Source organism: Lepidochelys kempii, chromosome 4 (genome assembly GCF_965140285.1).
Source record: "Lepidochelys kempii isolate rLepKem1 chromosome 4, rLepKem1.hap1, whole genome shotgun sequence".
Lineage (NCBI taxonomy): Eukaryota > Metazoa > Chordata > Testudines > Cheloniidae > Lepidochelys > Lepidochelys kempii.
In genome coordinates this window covers 39,080,897-39,100,053 of record NC_136383.1, presented here as the reverse complement: position 1 = coordinate 39,100,053, position 19,157 = coordinate 39,080,897, and the positions used below count along the sequence as shown (strand labels likewise).

Below are 19,157 nucleotides of genomic sequence, written 5' to 3'. Positions count from 1 at the left end.
CTAGTAGTTGTTATCTCTTAGACAGGAACCACTTGTCAACCACTGAGAAACAATAACCACAAATGCAAGGTACTGTAAAATTACAAATGAGAAATTTGAGAGATAACAAGGAAAACAATTAAGAAAGGAAGGAGAAATAGCCTTTGTGTGCTTTGCAGACTCTTCATAAAATAGTGGAACAACCTCTCCCTACCTCTGTAACCCACCAAAAAGTAATATAAAAATGTCAGGAGTTTCACTGCACTCACAACTACTATGCACAAGACAAGCACTCCTGATGTTACTCACACCTTTGTAGACTCAGCCTCTTTTGCAACAGGATGAGATGCAGAGGTAATTCACAACCAGATTGGCCCTGCCCTCCCCTGCCTTTGTGCCCTGCTCCTGCTTTGGGCCGTGTAAATCATAGAGTTAACCTGGTTTCAGAAAGAAAAGGAGTACTTGAGGCACCTTAGAGACAAACAAATTTATTTGAGCATAAGCTTTCGTGAGCTACAGCTCACTTCATTGGATGCATTCAGTGGAAAATACACTGGGGAGATTTATATACACAGAGAACATGAAACAATGGGTGTTACCATACACACTGTAAGAAGAGTGATCACTTAAGATGAGCTAATACCAGCAGGAGAGCGGGGGGATGTGAGAGGGGGGAAGAAAACCTTTTGTAGTGATAATCAAGGTGGGTCATTTCCAGCAGTTGACAAGAACGTCTCAGGAACCGTGGAGAGGGGAGTGGTCGCCGTGTTAGTCTGTAGCAGCAGAAAAAATGAGGCGTACTTGTGGCACCTTAGAGACTAACAAATTTATTTGGGCATAAGCTTTCATGGGCTAAAACCCACTTCATTGGATGCATGCAGTGGAAAATACAGTAGGAAAAATATATATACACAGAGAATGTGAAAAAATGGGTGCTTCCATACCAATTGTAACCAGACCAATTAATTAAGGTGGGCTATTATCAGCAGGAGAAAAAAATGCATTTGCTCCAATCCCTCAGACAGAGACAAACACCTACAAGCCCTCTATCAAGCATTCTTAAAACTACAATACCTACTTGCTGAAGTGAAGAAACAGTTTGACAGAGCCAGAAGAATACCCAGAAGTCACCTACTCCAGGACAGGCCCAACAAGAAAAGTAACAGAACGCCACTAGCCATCACCTTCAGCCCCCAACTAAAACATCTCCAGTGCATCATCAAGGATCTACAACCTATCCTGTAGGATGACCCATCACTCTCACAGATCTTGGGAGACAGGCCAGTCCTCGCTTACAGACAGCCCTCCCCCAACCTGAAGCAAATACTCACCAGCAACCACACAACAAAAACACTAACCCAGGAACCTATCCTTGCAACAAAGCCCATTGCCAACTGTGTCCACATATCTATTCAAGGGACACCATCACAGGGCCTAATCACATCAGCCACACTATCAGAGGCTCATTCACCTGCACATCTACCAATGTGATATATGCCATCATGTGCCAGCAATGCCCCTCTGCCATGTACATTGGCCAAACCGGACAATCTGTATGCAAAAGAATAAATGGACACAAATCAGAGATCAATAATTATAATATTCAAAAACCAGTCGGAGAACACTTCAGCCTCCCTGGTCGCTCAATTTCAGACCTAAAAGTGGCAATTCTCCAAACAAAAAAACTTCAAAAACAGACTCCAATGAGAAACTGCAGAATTGGAATTGATTTGCAAACTGGACACCATTAAATTAGGCTTGAATAAAGACTGGGAATGGATGGGGCATTACACAAAGTAAAAACAATTTGCCCATGCTCATTTCCCCCTCCCCCCCACTGTTACTCCCACCTTCTTGTCAACTGTTTGGAATGGGCCATCCTGATTATCACTACAAAAGGTGGGGGGGTTTTCTCCTGCTGATAATAGCCCACCTTAATTAATTGGTCTGGTTACAATTGGTATGGCAACACCCATTTTTTCATGTTCTCTGTGTATATATATCTTCCTACTGTATTTTCCACTGCATGCATCCGACGAAGTGAGCTGTAGCTCACGAAAGCTTATGCCCAAATACATTTGTTAGAGTTAACCTGGAGTCACTCTCAGTGCTTCAGTGCGCTCTCTCTCTCTCTCATAACTCCCTGTGGTACTCAGTCCTTTTATTTTCTCCCTCTTCTATAAACAACCTCCTCAGCTGCTGACAGCTGCCAAGGCTCAGCAAGCAAGTGCTCCAAGGCTACTAAACATGGTTCAAGTAACTATAGTTGCTAGTTTACACAGGTTGTTGTTTGTTTCTTTATGTGGAGCACTTTCTGAAGATCCCTCTTACCTCCAGTCACAAATCCCAAAAGACTGATAATGGCATCCAACAAGAAGTGTCGGTCCTGTTAACTCCCCCAAATCTCTGTTTGGCTTTTCACTCTAACTTCAGACCATTCTAAACATAGTCACCATTGACAGTCCAGGTTTTCTGCAAAGGCATTTGGTCCCATCATCATTCAGAACTGCCCATATCTGTGCTTCTATAATAATACTGACAAACTTGGTACTAAAAACAATAATATTTGTGCTATTTGTAACTTGTAATCATGTATCCATAGCTCTAACCTGTTATTACTGTTGCTGAAAAATCTATCTAGAGAGTAACATAAACTGTGCTAAAGTAATGCTTAAGGTCTAACTAACTTGGGCTAGGGAACAGTAATATCTAATGATTACAGAAAAGGATTGGGTGCCAGAAGACTTAGATTCTATTCCTGATGTGCAATGTGTCCTTGGCCAAGTTTCTATACTGTGTGCCCCAGTTTGCCTATCTGTATAATGGGGATAATATTTCCTCCCCTTAGTAAAACACCTTGAGATCTTCCAATGAAGGATGTGATGTAGAAATGTAGCAGCAGTATTTTATTATCTAGTTAGCTTACTCCCATAATACATAAGTAGTTTAGGGTTTGATCCAAAGCCCATTTAAGTCAATGGAAAGACCCCCATTAACTTCAATGGGCTTTGGATCAGACCTCTAAGAAGCATTGTGAGAGCAGTATTTGACATGGAAGAGGGAGGTAATGAAGGAGGTCAGGGGATGTAACGAGCTTTGATTTTTTTTTAATTGTTTTAAAAAGATGTTGAAAACTTTTGTAAGGTTTTCGCAGGGTGAGTGAATATGATGGTAACAGTTGGACCAACTTTTATCTAGTCTGCAAAGTGAAATCCTAGGCTGCATTGGAGACTAGCAATGAGCAGGTGCTCATCATTTTTGCTACAGTGACATGAAACACAACTCTCAAGAGGTGCTCTAATTCCCCCAGGGAATTAGATTCTCTCCACAGAAAGCTATACAAAAAAGCCAATTCATAATTGCAATGCTGTGTGGGTTTGCAAAGGTATTATTGCTAAACAGGAGGCCAGATTCTCCTTTCACTTTCACCAGTGTAAACCAGAAGTGACTCCACTGAGTCACACCACTGTAAAATTAGTGTGAATGAGAGGAGAATCAGGAAGTGTGTGTGTGTGTGTGTGTGTGTGTGTGATGTCTTTCCTCACAATTTACCTTCCCAGAGCTCTAGCCTTTCGCTTTTGATGGCAGTATGTAGAGGCCGAAATGTGCGGGTTCATCTCTCTCTGTAGCATCAGACTAGCTGGACCAGTGGTCTGCTCCAGAATGGCAACTCCACAGCAGTCATAAGCTATTGTAATCACATGAAAAGTGGAAATATAAATCTTCATTTAGAAAACAAAATACTCCTTATAACGTTTGATATTTTCGGTTCTATATTTCCATGAGTATTTTTATTTTTCTTTTCACCATGCCTACACTGAGACATTTCCTGAATATTACTATAACAAAATCTCATCACTTTGCAGGTAACATACCTCATTTGTTGCAATTCACGTCTCTAGTGCTGTTCAATCAATTGAAAATATAAACCTGACCTTTATTGTATTTTTATTTTTCCACAGATTTTTCTTTTGCATGCTACTGTGATTCCCTTTGTTAAAACAACACTTACAGCAAAAGAAGAACAAGGTTTAAATTTGAACTGCCAGAGAAGGTTTCTTAATCCACAGATGGTTGACATGATGGACCCTAAAAGCTTCAAAGGGGCCATTATAGTCCATTTTGTCAGTCTGGATTTAGGGAGTTTTAAACCACGGATTATGGAAACAATAGTGCATAAATGCTCTTTCCCCCACAGTTATAGTTTGTCACACCAATGAAAGATCGGATGTTAATCTGGACACTGTGTTGCACAAGCACACTCACTATGTGTATTAAAAATCTTCTGAGAAAAGTAAATAGTGTGCGTGCCCTCATAGCTGGTTTCCTTTGTTTCTCTTTCTAATCTATACTTCTGAACAAAGGGACAGATTCTGAAAGGTGCCAAGCACTTTCTTCAATAGTCCATGTGAATGGAGTGCGGGGGGAGGAGGGAGAGGGTGTTTGCTGAGCACCTTTCACAAGACCCTGAGCGCTAGGAGGATCAGCCCTAAATATGCAAAGTTCAACTTTAAAAAAAGACAGATACTTGCTGGAGAAACAAGTAACCCTTCCTCAAGTAATTTGAAAATACAAACTGTCCATTTCCCCCCCTTATATACTAATAGTCAAATACATTTCAACCAAATCTGATAAATAATTTTTAAAAAATGCTCTGTAGCTGAGACTTTGTATTGTTCTCTGAGAAATTTTTTGCAGATGAGTTATAAAACCCTGAAAAATAGGGGTTTATAATGGAAAAGCTTGAAAACCTTAACACTAGCGTTCCTATAATAAGTCAGAGCAGACATAGCATGTCCTTCTATTTTCCAAGGCTACGTTCTCTTCACAGTTAAATCTGATTCTACAGATTTATTGTCAGACATGGCATGGTTAACACAAAGGAAAAATGAATGCCCTCAATTTTAAAAATAGGACATAGATTAAAAAAAAGTTAACCATTCATACAATAAAAAGAAAAGAAACACAACACAGGAACCTCTGTGGCAGTCTGTGCCTTGAAATTATCCTCACTAAATTACAATCATGCACTTTCCACTCCTTGTAATTAAACATTAGCTTTTATTTATTCCAGATGCATTTGCTTCAAGTAAACCCAGATCCTTTTTTGTTATTGTAAATCTCTTACAGGACTCTGTGACCTGCAGACAGTTGGGGAATAAAGGAAATATTTTCCATAGATAAGGCATTTGATGATGGTTTTGTGAATAATTTGTGTATTACAATTTATGATCAATGCAATTTGTTTGGCAAATCTCTATTGGTCAATCTAATATTCATGCTATCTTGTAGGAGAATAGTGTGTATATTTGTCTATATACAGACCTGTGTGTGTATGCAGTAGATGTGCAAGGAAATCTTTTTAAAAGTATTTATTTTCACCTTTGCTCTGACCATAAACAGCAAAGCAAAATGGAATCACAAGCAAGCAAGTTTCATAAGAGACTTGTGAAAATCCAGAATGCTAAGGATAATATAATTAATATCACATCTCTTACCATCCTCGGTAGATTAGTGAGTTTTAATAAGTTTTTTTTTTATTCATTCTGCTCAGTGAATGATGTTTTATTTGCAAATAAGCATGTAGTTTAGATCTGTCTGAAAATGTTTGAAATTCAAAATTTTTAGATGAAAAAAGGGACAATTTGTTCACAAATTACAGTGCAAAATGTGTTCCTTTTTTCAACCAGCTCTAATCTAAATCAGTATGTGTATTGTCGGGAAAGACAATGTGATGCTATAACTAATTTAGGGATAACCCCTGGCTTTCACAAAAGAAATTCCATAGACCTGAAAGCTGGATGGGCTCAAGCTGGAAGCTAAAATATGAAACATGCACCCTGAATTTTGGGAGAAGTCTCCATATACTGGAAACTACTACCCCTAAGGTTTTGTTTCCAGGTTTGACCAAAAGCAGGTGGAGTCTATTTTTGGATTTGGTTCAGATGCAGCCCAACATGTAGACATTTCTTACTACCTGCTGATCATGCAAGAATACTACCATTTTGGCTCAATATTTTGTGAGAATATCTTGTATGGTTTTGTTGCCGTTGGACCTAAACTCTAATCTAGTTTGGCCTCAAACACAAATTCAAAACACAGGCTAAACAAACCTAAATCTAATCCAGATCCAAACATAGAGACTGATTTTTCCCATCATTCTTCCCTTCCCGCTCTACTTTAAAAATACAAATTATCCAGATGTTTGTATTCACTTTTTGAGCCCTAAATATATAGGTAAATTGCAATTATATAAATGTTTTGAAGACCATCCAAAATATTTATGTAATTGGAGTTTTGGATAAATGAGATTGTTTGTGTATGAATTTTGCATCCAGGAGACAGACATGAGTTATGGATAATCACAAACTAGATGATCAGGTTTAACCTATATAATTTTCATGTGTGTGTGTGTTTGTTCATAATAATACACAAGGTGTCATACAATATTCATTTATTATGGTATTTTTGAAGGAACAGTATTCTATCTGTCTATCCATCAAAAGGTGCCTGCCATTGTGGCCTGTAAGCTGTTTTGTTTGCTATGTTGAATTCACAAATTAATAGTATGCATCTATTGGTATATTTAGATAACTGTTTAGAAGCATATTCATTTAGCCCATTACACTGTGTAGCCAGTGTTGTATTTCTATTAGAATGAGTGAATATTCAAACTGTTTTAAAAGCTGTTAATTTTTTCAGCGGTAGTGCTCTTTTTAGCCTGTGTGTTCTTTCTGTATATCTGTCTCTGTCATTCAAATGGTGACTTCTTTTTCTTGTCCTTCAGTGAGCTACTTGTGCTTGCTTCTCAATATTTTTCTTCTTTGCTTTGTAAATTAGGAAGATTGGAGTTATGGCATTGTAAGAGTGACAAGTGGTCCCCTTTCTTTTTTGAAGTTAGCGGAAAACACCACGTCAGCATTTGCCCTGCTGAGGATCAGCAGCACAAGCCATGTATCCTAATCTCCTGTCTTCCAGTTCTAAATATCCAGAATTAGAGATCAGAGTCACAGAGGCAACCAAGCATCACATTCACATCCAGATTCAGGCTCTCAGCTGGAGAGAGAGCTGGGGAGGAGGGTGGGGAGAAGAGAGGTAAAGATGGGCCATTAGAGGGCACTTTTGCAATCCTAGAGAAGGAAAACTGTTTATTATTTTACTTAGGATTGTCTACTCTAGCTTTTGCTTAAAATCAGTGATAAACAACACGCAAATCCTTCCAGTCATCAGGAATATATCAATAAAATATTGACTCTTGCTTTAAAAACCAACTAACCAAAAAGTAACCAAGATAAACCTGCAGAAAAGGGAATAAAAGGTATTTAGGAGGTGGCAAAGCCAGGAGAACAAGAAGTCACACAACATATTTCAGATAGTTGTACGGTTTCAGAGTAGCAAAGTTTAGGCCTCTTCTTGTACATGTGTTCTAAAAATAAACCAGACTCTGACCTGGTTACACAGAACAAATAAAAACATTCTTGGTTGAATGTTTCCAAGAAGTGGGGGTGAGGTGGTTTGGCAATAATTATGCACTCTCAAGCAGTAAATGAATTTTAAGAGAGATGTCATCAAAATCAATGGAGTTTCACCTACATTATGCCAGTGATGAATCTGACCAAAAATGTAGTTAAAAGGGGATAAAATTAGAAGGATTTACTGTCACAATGCATATGTTGTGTGAGTAATCTGTACATGGTGTAACTCAGCCTATGCCAAAATGTAACTGCTCTGTTGTAGAAAATTCTGTTAATTAGGTTTAGTGTGAAAGGATTGTGCAAAACTAGTGGCTTACATTTTCAAACCAAATGGTGATTTTGAATGCCTCCATTTTTCTGGGTCCTGTTTCAGAAAGTGTTGTCCATGAAAATTAATCCCCTTTAAAGTACCTCCGGTTGGGTATTTGAAAATGAAGGTACCTAAAATCACTACTCACCTTTAAGTATCAAGGCCAGGGAATTCATTTTTCATTTACAATTCTAAAAGATATGGAGCAGGCCAGTGCTGTCTTCCTCACTCAGGTAAAATTCCCATTGACTTCATTAGGTGTCATGACTGAATAAGCACTACACAACTGAACCCAACATATCTGTAGTGTTGTTTTTAATCCAAGGAATACTTTGATAATTAGATACAGAAAATGAAGGTAAAACTGGATCTTGTCTACCTCTCTAGTTGTTAATGTTGACAACCCATCCACAAAGGTCTTCAAAGTGGATTATCTGGTGAAATAATTTAAGAAGTGAAGCTTAGTCTAGCTAATCCTATAATCAAAAGTAGTTTATTTTAATAAAGGTTAAATTGCATTGGAGCTGACACTGAGAATATACAGTATTGGGATATCAGGGGGTTCATTTAGAGGACGCTGTATTCAGAAACTATCAGCATTTCTTACCTTACCATCATCTGCTGAAATTGTTCTGGTTAAGTCAGAATTCTTCTCCCCATTGGCTGAGGATAGTACTTGAAACATCAATAAACAAAGTGTTTCGTTACACCCAGAACTCATCCTACATGATATAAGGAAGGAGTTTTCTGCTGACTTTGGTGATTCGAGTCTGCAAATATTTTGATTCACGATCTTTGCTTCCAATGTGTCAAATGTCATTAGCTTTGCTGATAAGTATAAATGATTCAATCTGAATTCAAGAAAATAGGAGCAAGTTAGGATGAAAGTTGACAAATTTTGGAGAGATTGAATCATGATTTGTCTATAAACAAGGCTAAGATTTTGTCCCAGAGGTCATGGAAGTCATGGAATTTGTGACTTCCAGAAACCTCCATGATATTTTCGCATCAGCCCCGGGGCAGTAGGGCTGGAGCTGTCAGCAGGCAGGGCCCTCTGCAACTCCCAGCTGCTGTGGGGGGTAGGGGGGACCCTGAAGCCCCGAGCCACCACTGCGGAGGGTGGGGGCTCCCTGCAGCTCCCAGCTGCCATGTGCAGCAGAGACTCCCACAGCTCCAAGCTACTGCCAGCAGGGGGATCCTGCAGCTCCCAGCCAGCGCGGGTGGCAGGTGAAGGACCCCGCAGCTCCCAGCCACCATGGACAGACCCCACAGCTCCAAGCTGCTGCTGATGGCAGGGGGGACCCCATGCTCTCAGTCACCATGGGGTGGGGAACCCTGGAGCCCCAGCAGCAGTGGGTGCTGGACCTTCCTCCCTCCCTATTTTCTCATACTTATTTTTAATTAAAGTCAGGGACAGGTCACAGACTTCTGTGAATTTTTGGTTATTGCCCATGATCTGTCCCTGACTTTTACTAAAAATAACTGTGACAAAAATCTTAGCCTTAACTGTAAACAGTAATGACATTTTCTTAAATAAAGCACCCATGTCTTTTACCTACCAAAGTGCTTAGCACACTGCAGCACAATAACAATGCAATTAAAAATCTGTGAAGAAGAAGAAAACATGCATTATAAAATACTACAAGTGATACATAAGCTGTATTGTAAGCTGTGCAAGGGAATTGTGGTCCCAGAACCCCACCATCGTGAGGGCATGTTACTATTGTGAGGCTATCACAGAATAAATAAGGGGGCAACCTACCCAGAGTGTGCAGCTGAAAAATAACCATGCCTAATACAGTGACGGCTTTTCATAGAAAGGGTGTGGTGAGAGTAATGTGCAGCTTCTTAAACGTGCTTTGGTGGATTCTAACCTTTTTTCCGGGTGCTCTGAAAGGGGCCTTGAGACCATACCAAAATGAACCGTCCTTCTGAAGGAAGAATATGCAACTCTGTGAGATGAACCTCACTCCATTTTCTTTCCTTCAAGTCTCTTTCCTATGGATTTTCCCACGGGTGGTGGAGTGTTCTGGCCCTAGCTTTAGGGAAAAAGAACATGCAGAGGGAAGACAACACAATGAGGAGTAGAGGACTTATTTGCAAGGGATGACAAGACTAAAATTCATCAGATGATGATGGGATTGGTTGGGTTTGCTATGGAGGCATCTGGATGTGTCTGATCTTTTTATAAATTTGGGTTTTATTCTATAATATTTTCTCCCTCCCCTTAACTTCCCTTCTATCCAGGCCTTCCACTTGTGGGGAAGTGCAGCGATAAGGGTAAGGAGTTGAACTGGAATGTAGGAGTGGGAGAGGATGGTAGGCAGGAGAGTTGGAGTAAAACCCAGGGAACGGAAGAGGAAAGGAAGATGCAAAGAACAGGAGGGTACATGAAGGTAGAAAGTTTAAAAGAACAATGTGGATGGAAGGAGCAATTAAATGGCAATGATATTATAGGTAGATGTGGCAATTTAATGGGAAAAAGAATAGTATCAGATTCTATGAGAACTGAAGCAATCTGTAGTTCTTGCTGTGTATGAAAGGGGAGCTGACTATATCCCAGAGAGAAGATCTCTGAAGCTGTTCTCAGGGCAGCATTGGAGAAGGTGAAGATCAAAAAGAGGATGAGGCCTTGCTTGTGCTCCATGTGGCGGGAGTAGAGAGGAGAGAGCTGTTGGGACCCAATGTCCCTAAGCAAGTTCTACCAAAGGTCTGTGTGGAGGGAGATGAGAGAGGCTGGCAGTTGCCTCCTCTGTTGCCTGCTACCACTCTTCAGAGGGAAATGGAGCCTTTGGTAGACTGGCCCCCAGAAGAGAGAAGACGGAGACCCTGCTGGGGCTCCATAAATGTGGAAGGGAGTGAGGGGGAACCCTCGGGATCTTGTGTCTTTGGTAGTCTCTGCTGAGGGTCCAATGGAAGAGAACAGGGAATGGGGGTGAGAGAGAAGGGGGTACACTGGCTGGCAGGGACCTGCATTCAGCTCCTTGCTGGCTGCTGCTGTTCTTTGGGAGCTTGCAGTAGGCCATCCCCTGGAGTGGGAAGGAGGAGGCTTGCTGGTGCTCCCATTGGGGCTGGGTGTTTATATTTTCATAAAGAAGTTGAAGGGGAAGAGCAGTTTCTTATGACTGAAAAGACACATGCTGCTTCTCAAGGAACCATGGGTTTGATATTTCACACAAGCTGTCAGAGAATGGTCAAGTAGGGGTAAAAAAACTTCGTAAGATTTGATCTAAAGAAGAAAATGTGTGTTATAAAGATATAATCAACCTACCCTGCAGAATAGAAGAATATTATAAACGCATATACATAGCCTTAGTAATAGCAAGGAAAGTAAAATAAAAATGACAGTACAAACTGGTTTCCCAAACTCACTGAAATACACATGGTTTAGGCAGCAGCCTAGAAATCTCTCAACTAATTTTGTAACTTTTATCAAAATATAATTTAAATGCCCTCTACTCTTCTTGTAATCAGGCTGTTCTTCTTTTTTTATTTTTCTGTACCAAATCTATTGCATATTAGATCATGTACTGTACTGAATGGAGAATTTAATTCTATCCCACTGTATATCTAGGGATAGTCATTACTGACCTAGTTGCAGACATAATAATGAAAGTCTGGTGTGATGAATTATTGTGCCTAATTTGTAAAGGATTCTTTGCCTTTGTGTTTTGGAATTCCCATCAGGCCCAAGAATTAAGCACAGCTGAATTGCATGCTAATATCAATGTGCTTTGAATGTATATGGGATAATATTTCATATTTTCCTAATATACTATTTTTATAAAGGGTAATTTGACTGGAAATACTTACTTGTCAAAAGGATTGCTGGGAGGCCAACCAAAATCGAAGGAAAGTGAAGTCGACATAACGTCTATCTGCCATGTGTTAGTGCTCACTCCCAGGTCCAGCAAGTTATATTTCTTTGTGGCAAAACATCAAATTATAGATCTACAAAAATATGTAGAAGGCTTTGCTCACTGTTAACGAGTAGAAAGAGAGAAAAATACCAGACAATGGACTCATTTTGAAATCAGTGGGTGGGCTCAATTTCATAGAAGTTGGAGATGGAAAAAAATTCTGTGTAGATACTTTTAGTCAGCCCCTCTCGTCAGAGTGTTCCTTACCATATATATTACTAATGCTTGTATAGTTATCCACGTGAACTGAAGGCTCCCATGAAATATAAAGCACATGTGTAACTACTGCCATTGGTGTTGTAAGTGCATATCAGGAATAGACTAGACCCTTCCCTTTGTATCCTCGCTAAAAATAAATACTTTTCTTTACAGCTTTGGAAAGCATCTACATCTTCTGGTACCATTTATTTTAAATATGATTTGCTTAAGAACACAGTAGGTCTAAAGGGCCAGGTCCTCAGCTGGGACAAATTGGTGTAAGGTGCAACACCAGCTTACACGGCAGCTTACACGGCCTAAGAATCTGACCCAAAGTCATGAGAAGAATATTGCTTTATCAAAATCTCATCTTTTCTGATTAGATATCTATGCATGATAATAAAGCCATACAATTAAAATGAAACAATAATACTGTGTATCAAAAAGTAGCAGTTACTCGTGTACTTGTCATTTAGAATTCATCAGACATGAATCCCTTTCGTTGCTGTAGGATGCTCTTGCTCCATTGGTTTGTGTTCTTGCTGCTGCTCCCGCTCTACTCCAGGACACAGAAGTTGCCTACCAGAGATGAGGAACTTTTCCAGATGCAGATACGGGACAAAGCATTTTTCCATGATTCATCAGTAATACCAGATGGAGCAGAAATTAGCAGCTTTCTGTTCAGAGATACACCTAAAAGGTATGTTGACTAGTATAATGTATAGGGTTGTATGTGGAACTTAATATTTATATTTGTTTTGGATTTGTTAGAATTGATTTTTAGATCCAAATATGAAAAATACAAATATTCGCTTCTTGCCTCAAAATATAACTGTTTCAGTCTCAGTAGGTCACACTGACCCAGGCTGAACCCCAACCCCATTCAATTTATTTTCACTTTCTGTGGGAGTCCAGAGGCCACACAAACCACAAAATTTTCCTGAAGTGAAGCCACAAACCAAGTCGGGCAGGGGGGAGTAAAAGGAAACCAATTCTGTAGGGAGTCTTCTACCACCCCATTTTCATATACTTTTACTGAGACCCAAATACACACAAAACAACCCCAATCGCCCCACCAAAAATAAAACAAAAAATAACAACGATCGCTAATGGAATTCTCTCTCTGATCTATGGAAACCAGAGTATTAATTTTACTTTACAGTACTGAATGGATTAAACAAACAATGTGATAAATTGAAGAGAACTAGTCATATCCAACTGAAAAACAAAACAAAAAAACCAACCAACCAACCAACCAATAAACCCCAAATAAGTCCAGGAATATACATAATATTTAACCAACCACAAATAAAGGGTTGAGTGAACACTTTTTGATATTTTGACACCCCGCTTTGAATTAAGTATGGAGAAAATAAATTTTCAGTTGGTCTGAAAGGACATTGAAGGAACACATCAAGTGTGAAATCAAATCTATAGGAGTTTTGTCAGTGACTTGAGTGAGGGCTGGATTTCACCTCCAAGTAAAAATTGTTGTAGTGTAAAACCATCAGAGTCTAGAGCTGATAATATACAAAACAGAAAACATTGCTTTTCAAGGATTTGTGTTTTCCAGTTTGCCTTTTTTCTTATGTAATGATATCTATGAAAAGCAGTATAAAATAAAAGCAAAATTTGATTGTTCATTTGAAAGCGCAAAGTATTTTCACTCACTCTGGGGGTAAAGCAAGAACTGTTTACATGGACTTCATGGTATTTGGTATACCTCAAACAGTTAATAAAAGCACTTTAATATGCCAGAAAGAAAGAGGCAGGTGTGTGTGTGTGATTTTATATATGCCTAGAGGGTCCCATTGTGCTAGACCCATACAAGCACATGACAAAGAGATGGTCTTTGCCTCAAAGAGCTTTCATCTTAAGTGGTAGGTAACATCATATTTGTCCTCATTTACACCTTTCTTGTCTCAGTTACCCCATGAACACCAGTCCAGAAAATTTAATGTCAACTGCTATTTCTTGACATTATAGTTTATTAATGTTATACTTTTGTTAATCTTTCATAGGTATTTCTTTGTGGTTGAAGAAGACAACACTCCCTTAGCAGTTACTGTAACACCATGTGATGCTCCTTTGGAATGGAAGCTGAACCTGCAGGAACTTCCAGAAGAGGCCAGTGGAGAAGGTTCAGGTAATAAACTAGTGAAAACTATAATTCTGGGACTTTATGGGTCAGAGAATTGATAATGGGAGACTTTCATCTCTACCTGATTCAAGTCTGCCCAAATCAGTAGTGATGTGATACACCCAGTTGTGTGGTGTGTGTAACATTTAAGAGGATGTCTGAGCTCTTACTGTTTGAATATGAATCCCAACCTTGTATTAGTTTAGAAGGCAGGCAACAGTTAGTGACATGGAGAGTGAAAGAGAGCAATACACTCCCCTAGGGTTAAGTAAAGGAAAAGGTGACTCTGTCAGTCCTCCAGGTGAGTTTGACACATTGGGATACACTAGTCTCATCTAAAGGGAGCTTCAAGAGAAAGAACTAGGAATAAACAGATCAGAAAGTATGTTATAAATCTAAGCAGAGAAACGACCAGGGAATCTAATGGAGAGCAGAAGGAGGGAGTATGCATATTTGAAAATAAAACATCTCATTATATATGGAAATATGATAAAGTAAAACTTTGCTTATTGATACCATATCGATTTCATTTGTTAACAAACTGCATCATTCTGAACACTCACCCTGACCTCCTGTGTAGCACTGGCCATAAAAGTTCCCCCAAATTATTCCTAGAGCATACCTTTTGGAAAAACATCCAATCTTCATTTAAAAATTGTTAGTGATGGAGAATCTACCGGAATCCTTGGTAAATTGTTCCAATGATTACTTACTGTCACTGTTAAAGATGATTTATTTCCAGTCTGAAATTGTCTAGCTTCAACTTCTAGCCATTGGATTGTGTTACAACTTTATCTGCTAGACTGAAAAGCCCATTATCAAATATTTGTTCCTCATATAGGCACTTATAGACTGTGATCAAGTCACCCCTTAACCATCTCTTTGTTAAGCTAAATAGATTGAGCTCCTTAAGTCTATTACTTTAATCATTCTTGTGGCTCTTCTCTGAACTCTCTCCAGTTTATCAACATTCTTCCTGAATTGTGGGCACCAGAACTGAACACAGTATTCCATCAGCTGTTTCACCAGTGCCAAATGGATTTGAGTTCTCTCACTTCCCTCTCACCCCTAGTGGTGTTCCTTTGAGAACATACCTGTTGTGGGGTAATAATATGGGCAATCTTGCATATGGGGCTTCTCTCCAGGCGGTAGCTGTTCTATAGAGAAAGGCTGTGATTTTTGGTTTCCAGAACCTTTTGTAGACACATTAAATACTAAATACCTGTCTTTAAATACAAAGTGAATCAGTCTTCAAAAATTATCACATACCATACAATTTCTGTTGTACTTGTAAATAATAGGATCTCTAAATTAGTTTCACTGTGTAATAAGACTCAAGTACTACTTGCTCAAAAGTGGATTGATTTCACCTATGCCTGATCATTATTTATGATTGGAGTATCCTCTGCTCCAGAAACTGTTTCATCTGGCTCTGACATTTTACTTACAAGTAGTTATTAGAGTTTAATTTTCCTATATCGTCATATATTGACACATTTTCTAACAAACATTAGTCTATGTTCATATTCTAGGTGAACCAGAACCACTTGAGCAGCAGAAACAACAGATTATTAATGAAGAAGGCACAGAGCTGTTCTCTTACAAAGGCAATGATGTTGAATATTTTGTCTCTCCGAGTTCCCCATCTGGTTTGTACCAATTAGAACTGCTGTCAACTGAGAAGGATACACATTTTAAAGTATATGCCACGACAACTCCAGAGTCAGACCAGCCTTATCCCGAATTACCTTATGATCCAAGAGTTGATGTCACCTCTCTTGGACGCACAACCGTCACATTGGCGTGGAAACCAAGCCCTACAGCATCTTTACTGAAACAGCCAATTCAGTATTGCATAGTCATCAATAAAGAACACAACTTCAAAAGCCTCTGTGCTGTTGAAGCCAAGCTCAGTTCTGATGATGCCTTCATGATGGCTCCAAAACCAGGCCTGGATTTCAGCCTCTTCGACTTTGCTCATTTTGGCTTCCCTTCAGACAACAATTCTGGCAAAGAACGTAGCTTCTTAAAATCATCATCAAAGCTTAGTCGCCAAATGTCTTCGAAGCCAAGAGTTGACCTGCAGAAGATTTGCATTGGGAACAAGAACATTTTCACAGTGTCTGATCTGAAACCTGATACACAGTACTACTTTGACATGTTTGCAGTAAATGTTAACACAAATATGAGCACTGCCTACGTTGGCACCTTTGCCAGAACTAAAGAGGAAGCCAAACAGAAGACAGTTGAACTGAAAGATGGGAAAGTTACAGATGTGTTTATCAAGAGAAAGGGGGCCAAATTTCTACGGTTTGCTCCTGTTTCGTCACACCAAAAAGTCACCTTCTTTGTTCATTCATGCCTGGATGCTGTTCAGATCCAAATTAGAAGAGATGGCAAACTTCTATTGTCTCAAAATATTGAGGAGGTCCGTCAGTTCCAACTTAGAGGAAAACCAAAAGCTAAATATCTAATTAGGCTGAAAGGAAGTAAGAAAGGTGCTTCCATGTTGAAGATCTTAGCTACTACAAGACCTAATAAGCAGTCATTTCCTTCTCTTCCTGAAGACACAAGAATCAAAGCTTTCGATAAACTTCGCACATGTTCTTCAGCCACAGTGGCCTGGCTAGGCACACAAGAAAGAAACAAATTTTGCATCTACAAAAAGGAAGTGGACGGCAATTATAGTGAAGAGCAAAAGAAAAGAGAACAGAACCAGTGCTTGGGTCCAGACACAAGGAAGAAATCAGAAAAAGTCCTCTGTAAATATTTTCATAGCCAGAATCTACAGAAAGCAGTTACCACAGAGACAATTAAAGGCCTGCAGCCTGGCAAGTCCTACTTGCTGGATGTTTATGTCATAGGGCATGGAGGACACTCAGTCAAATATCAGAGCAAACTGGTGAAAACAAGGAAGTTCTGTTAGTGACCTTGTATATAGAAATATATGGAACTCCAGTCTGAACATTATCCTACTTTCAGTAAACAGATTGACTACTTTCACAGCTGAGAAGTTGTGACCTGTATTTGTACTGTGTAGAAAAATATCAACTTGTATATTTATGTTTACCATAAGTAATTGTCTGGAGAGACTGAGCCTGGTGCTTTCTAACAGCATCTGGCAGTTGTATTATCATGTGTTCAATGGTCCACATTTGATGCTCAGTAGATGTCCAAGGTAGCAGAAAACCTTGAAGGAACTTCCATTCTTTTGCTTCCATATTGCATGAACTGCTTCTAAATTATTTTATTACTTAAAAGGCTGAGACAAGTCATTCAACTGCCTTGTTATTCACACACACAACACACACAAACACTTCCGCTTTATGTAGATGGTAGGATTTCTGTAAATTATTTTATAAAGTTTCTTTTTAAATGTTTATATGATTGTAAACTATTAAAATCATGCCCCATTAAAATACAGATTAAAACTAAGTATTAACTGGGCTGCACATGAGTCTGTTTCATTGCTAATGTAAATTCTTATCTGGTTGATTTTAATGTTTAAATACTGTATGTATTTCATGTACAAAGTTGTCATACATTATATTCCTGTATATAAAATTAAAAATATTAGATTATACATTGCTTCTCTTCTTGTCTCTTGGAATTTTAAGGGAGAACTAAGGCACTCCGATACATAAAAGTGTGACCATGAATGCAGTTAGTGTTGTTGAGTTTTTAATGTTTAGAAAAGGGTGTCTGAAGATCTCTAGAATTACTAGTGCTACTGAGGAAGTTTGTTAACATTTGTAATTGAATAAAGGACATTGAAAGAAGGGCAGCTGTTGCAACATTGAGATTACCATGATATAAGTATTAAAAGAACAGGACAGCATAGAAAGTCTTTAAAATATACTTTGTGATTGAAAATCGATTCCATTTTTTGAGTACTGACCGTATGCTTGGCACTTTACGTTGTCTCACAATCTAAATTGAACAGACAGTACAGTTCAAAGATATAACATACCAGATGACCTAATGATCTGAAAATGGTTTACATATGTATTTTTAAAATATTTTTGGCAGATTATCATTAAAAGCTTTTATCTTTTGGACACATAACACCTTCTGTTTTAAACTGCAGAAGTAAGAAACTCAGAGGATTTTTTCCATTGATTCAATCGATGTTGCTAAAGTATTACATTTAAATGAAAATATTCTTCAGTTCATACCATGATGAGCCATGATTGCTAATAGAAGAATTATCTAAAACTTTCTACCGCACATATTAAACTCCTAGCTTTAACTTGTTTCCAACCTTTTTCATTCCTTTGGTTTTAAGGTTTCACTTGTTTCAACTCAAATCTTTAGGCTTGTTATTAGGAAAATTTCTTAACAGTAATAAGAACACATGGCTAGTGAAAAGCACGCCTAAGAGAGGCAGATAACACACTGTCACTGTAGAGGTCTAAGAGCAGGTTAGATACAGCATTGGTGGGAATACAAAAATAAGATTCAGGGTGTCAGAAAAAGATGTCCCAAGTGGTCATTGTGTTATTTTCTGGTCCTATATTATGTATGGGTGCAAATTGTCATGCAAGTAAGGTCCCTAGCCCCTTTCATCTCAAATGGTTCTCCACAGATTGTGTTCCCCATCTCAGTGCAGGGAATATGGATTTTACTGAACCTTTGGGGCTCTAATAATATATATGGAGCAACCATGGGAGGAAAGAGAGGACCAAATCCATAGTTCCTCAGAAAATTAAAACACATATTAACTTGAGGGTAGGAGGCATGTTGTGTCATCATCCCTCCCCTTTTATCACTCAATAGAGAAGGAAAACTCTTCACCAGCATGGGCTGCCAGCCTTTCCCTGTCTGATAACTTCACTTCAGAGCTGAAAATCATGTGTCTTTGGTTTCCATTCTATTTCTTCCTGAATTCTCCCCAGCTGCAACCAGGCTCTGGGTCATGCATGTATTAGAATCAGGATTTGATGCTATGATTCTATGAATAATACACTGGGCATTTCTTACAGACAAACAAAAATGGCTGTAGTCTTTAATGTGGTTATATAGCAGCTACTGAAGTTCCGAGTTTCAGAGTAACAGCCGTGTTAGTCTGTATTCGCAAAAAGAACAGGAGTACTTGTGGCACCTCAGAGACTAACCAATTTATTTGAGCATAAGCT

General features: G+C 38.9%; 1 protein-coding gene across 2 annotated transcripts in view; it reads left to right on the top strand.

The window, feature by feature from the left end:
* The window catches only part of NDNF (neuron derived neurotrophic factor), a 31,390-nt gene extending 13,785 nt beyond the window's left edge, over positions 1-17,605 (top strand). For both annotated transcript variants that reach the window (XM_073341011.2, XM_073341012.2), the window contains exons 2-4: positions 12,394-12,582; positions 13,904-14,028; positions 15,555-17,605. In XM_073341011.2, coding sequence (XP_073197112.1) covers positions 12,395-12,582; positions 13,904-14,028; positions 15,555-16,948 — 1,707 coding nt within the window. In that variant the 5' untranslated portion in view covers position 12,394 and the 3' untranslated portion in view covers positions 16,949-17,605. The remainder of the gene's footprint in view (positions 1-12,393; positions 12,583-13,903; positions 14,029-15,554) is intronic.
* Positions 17,606-19,157: the final 1,552 nt, after the last annotated feature.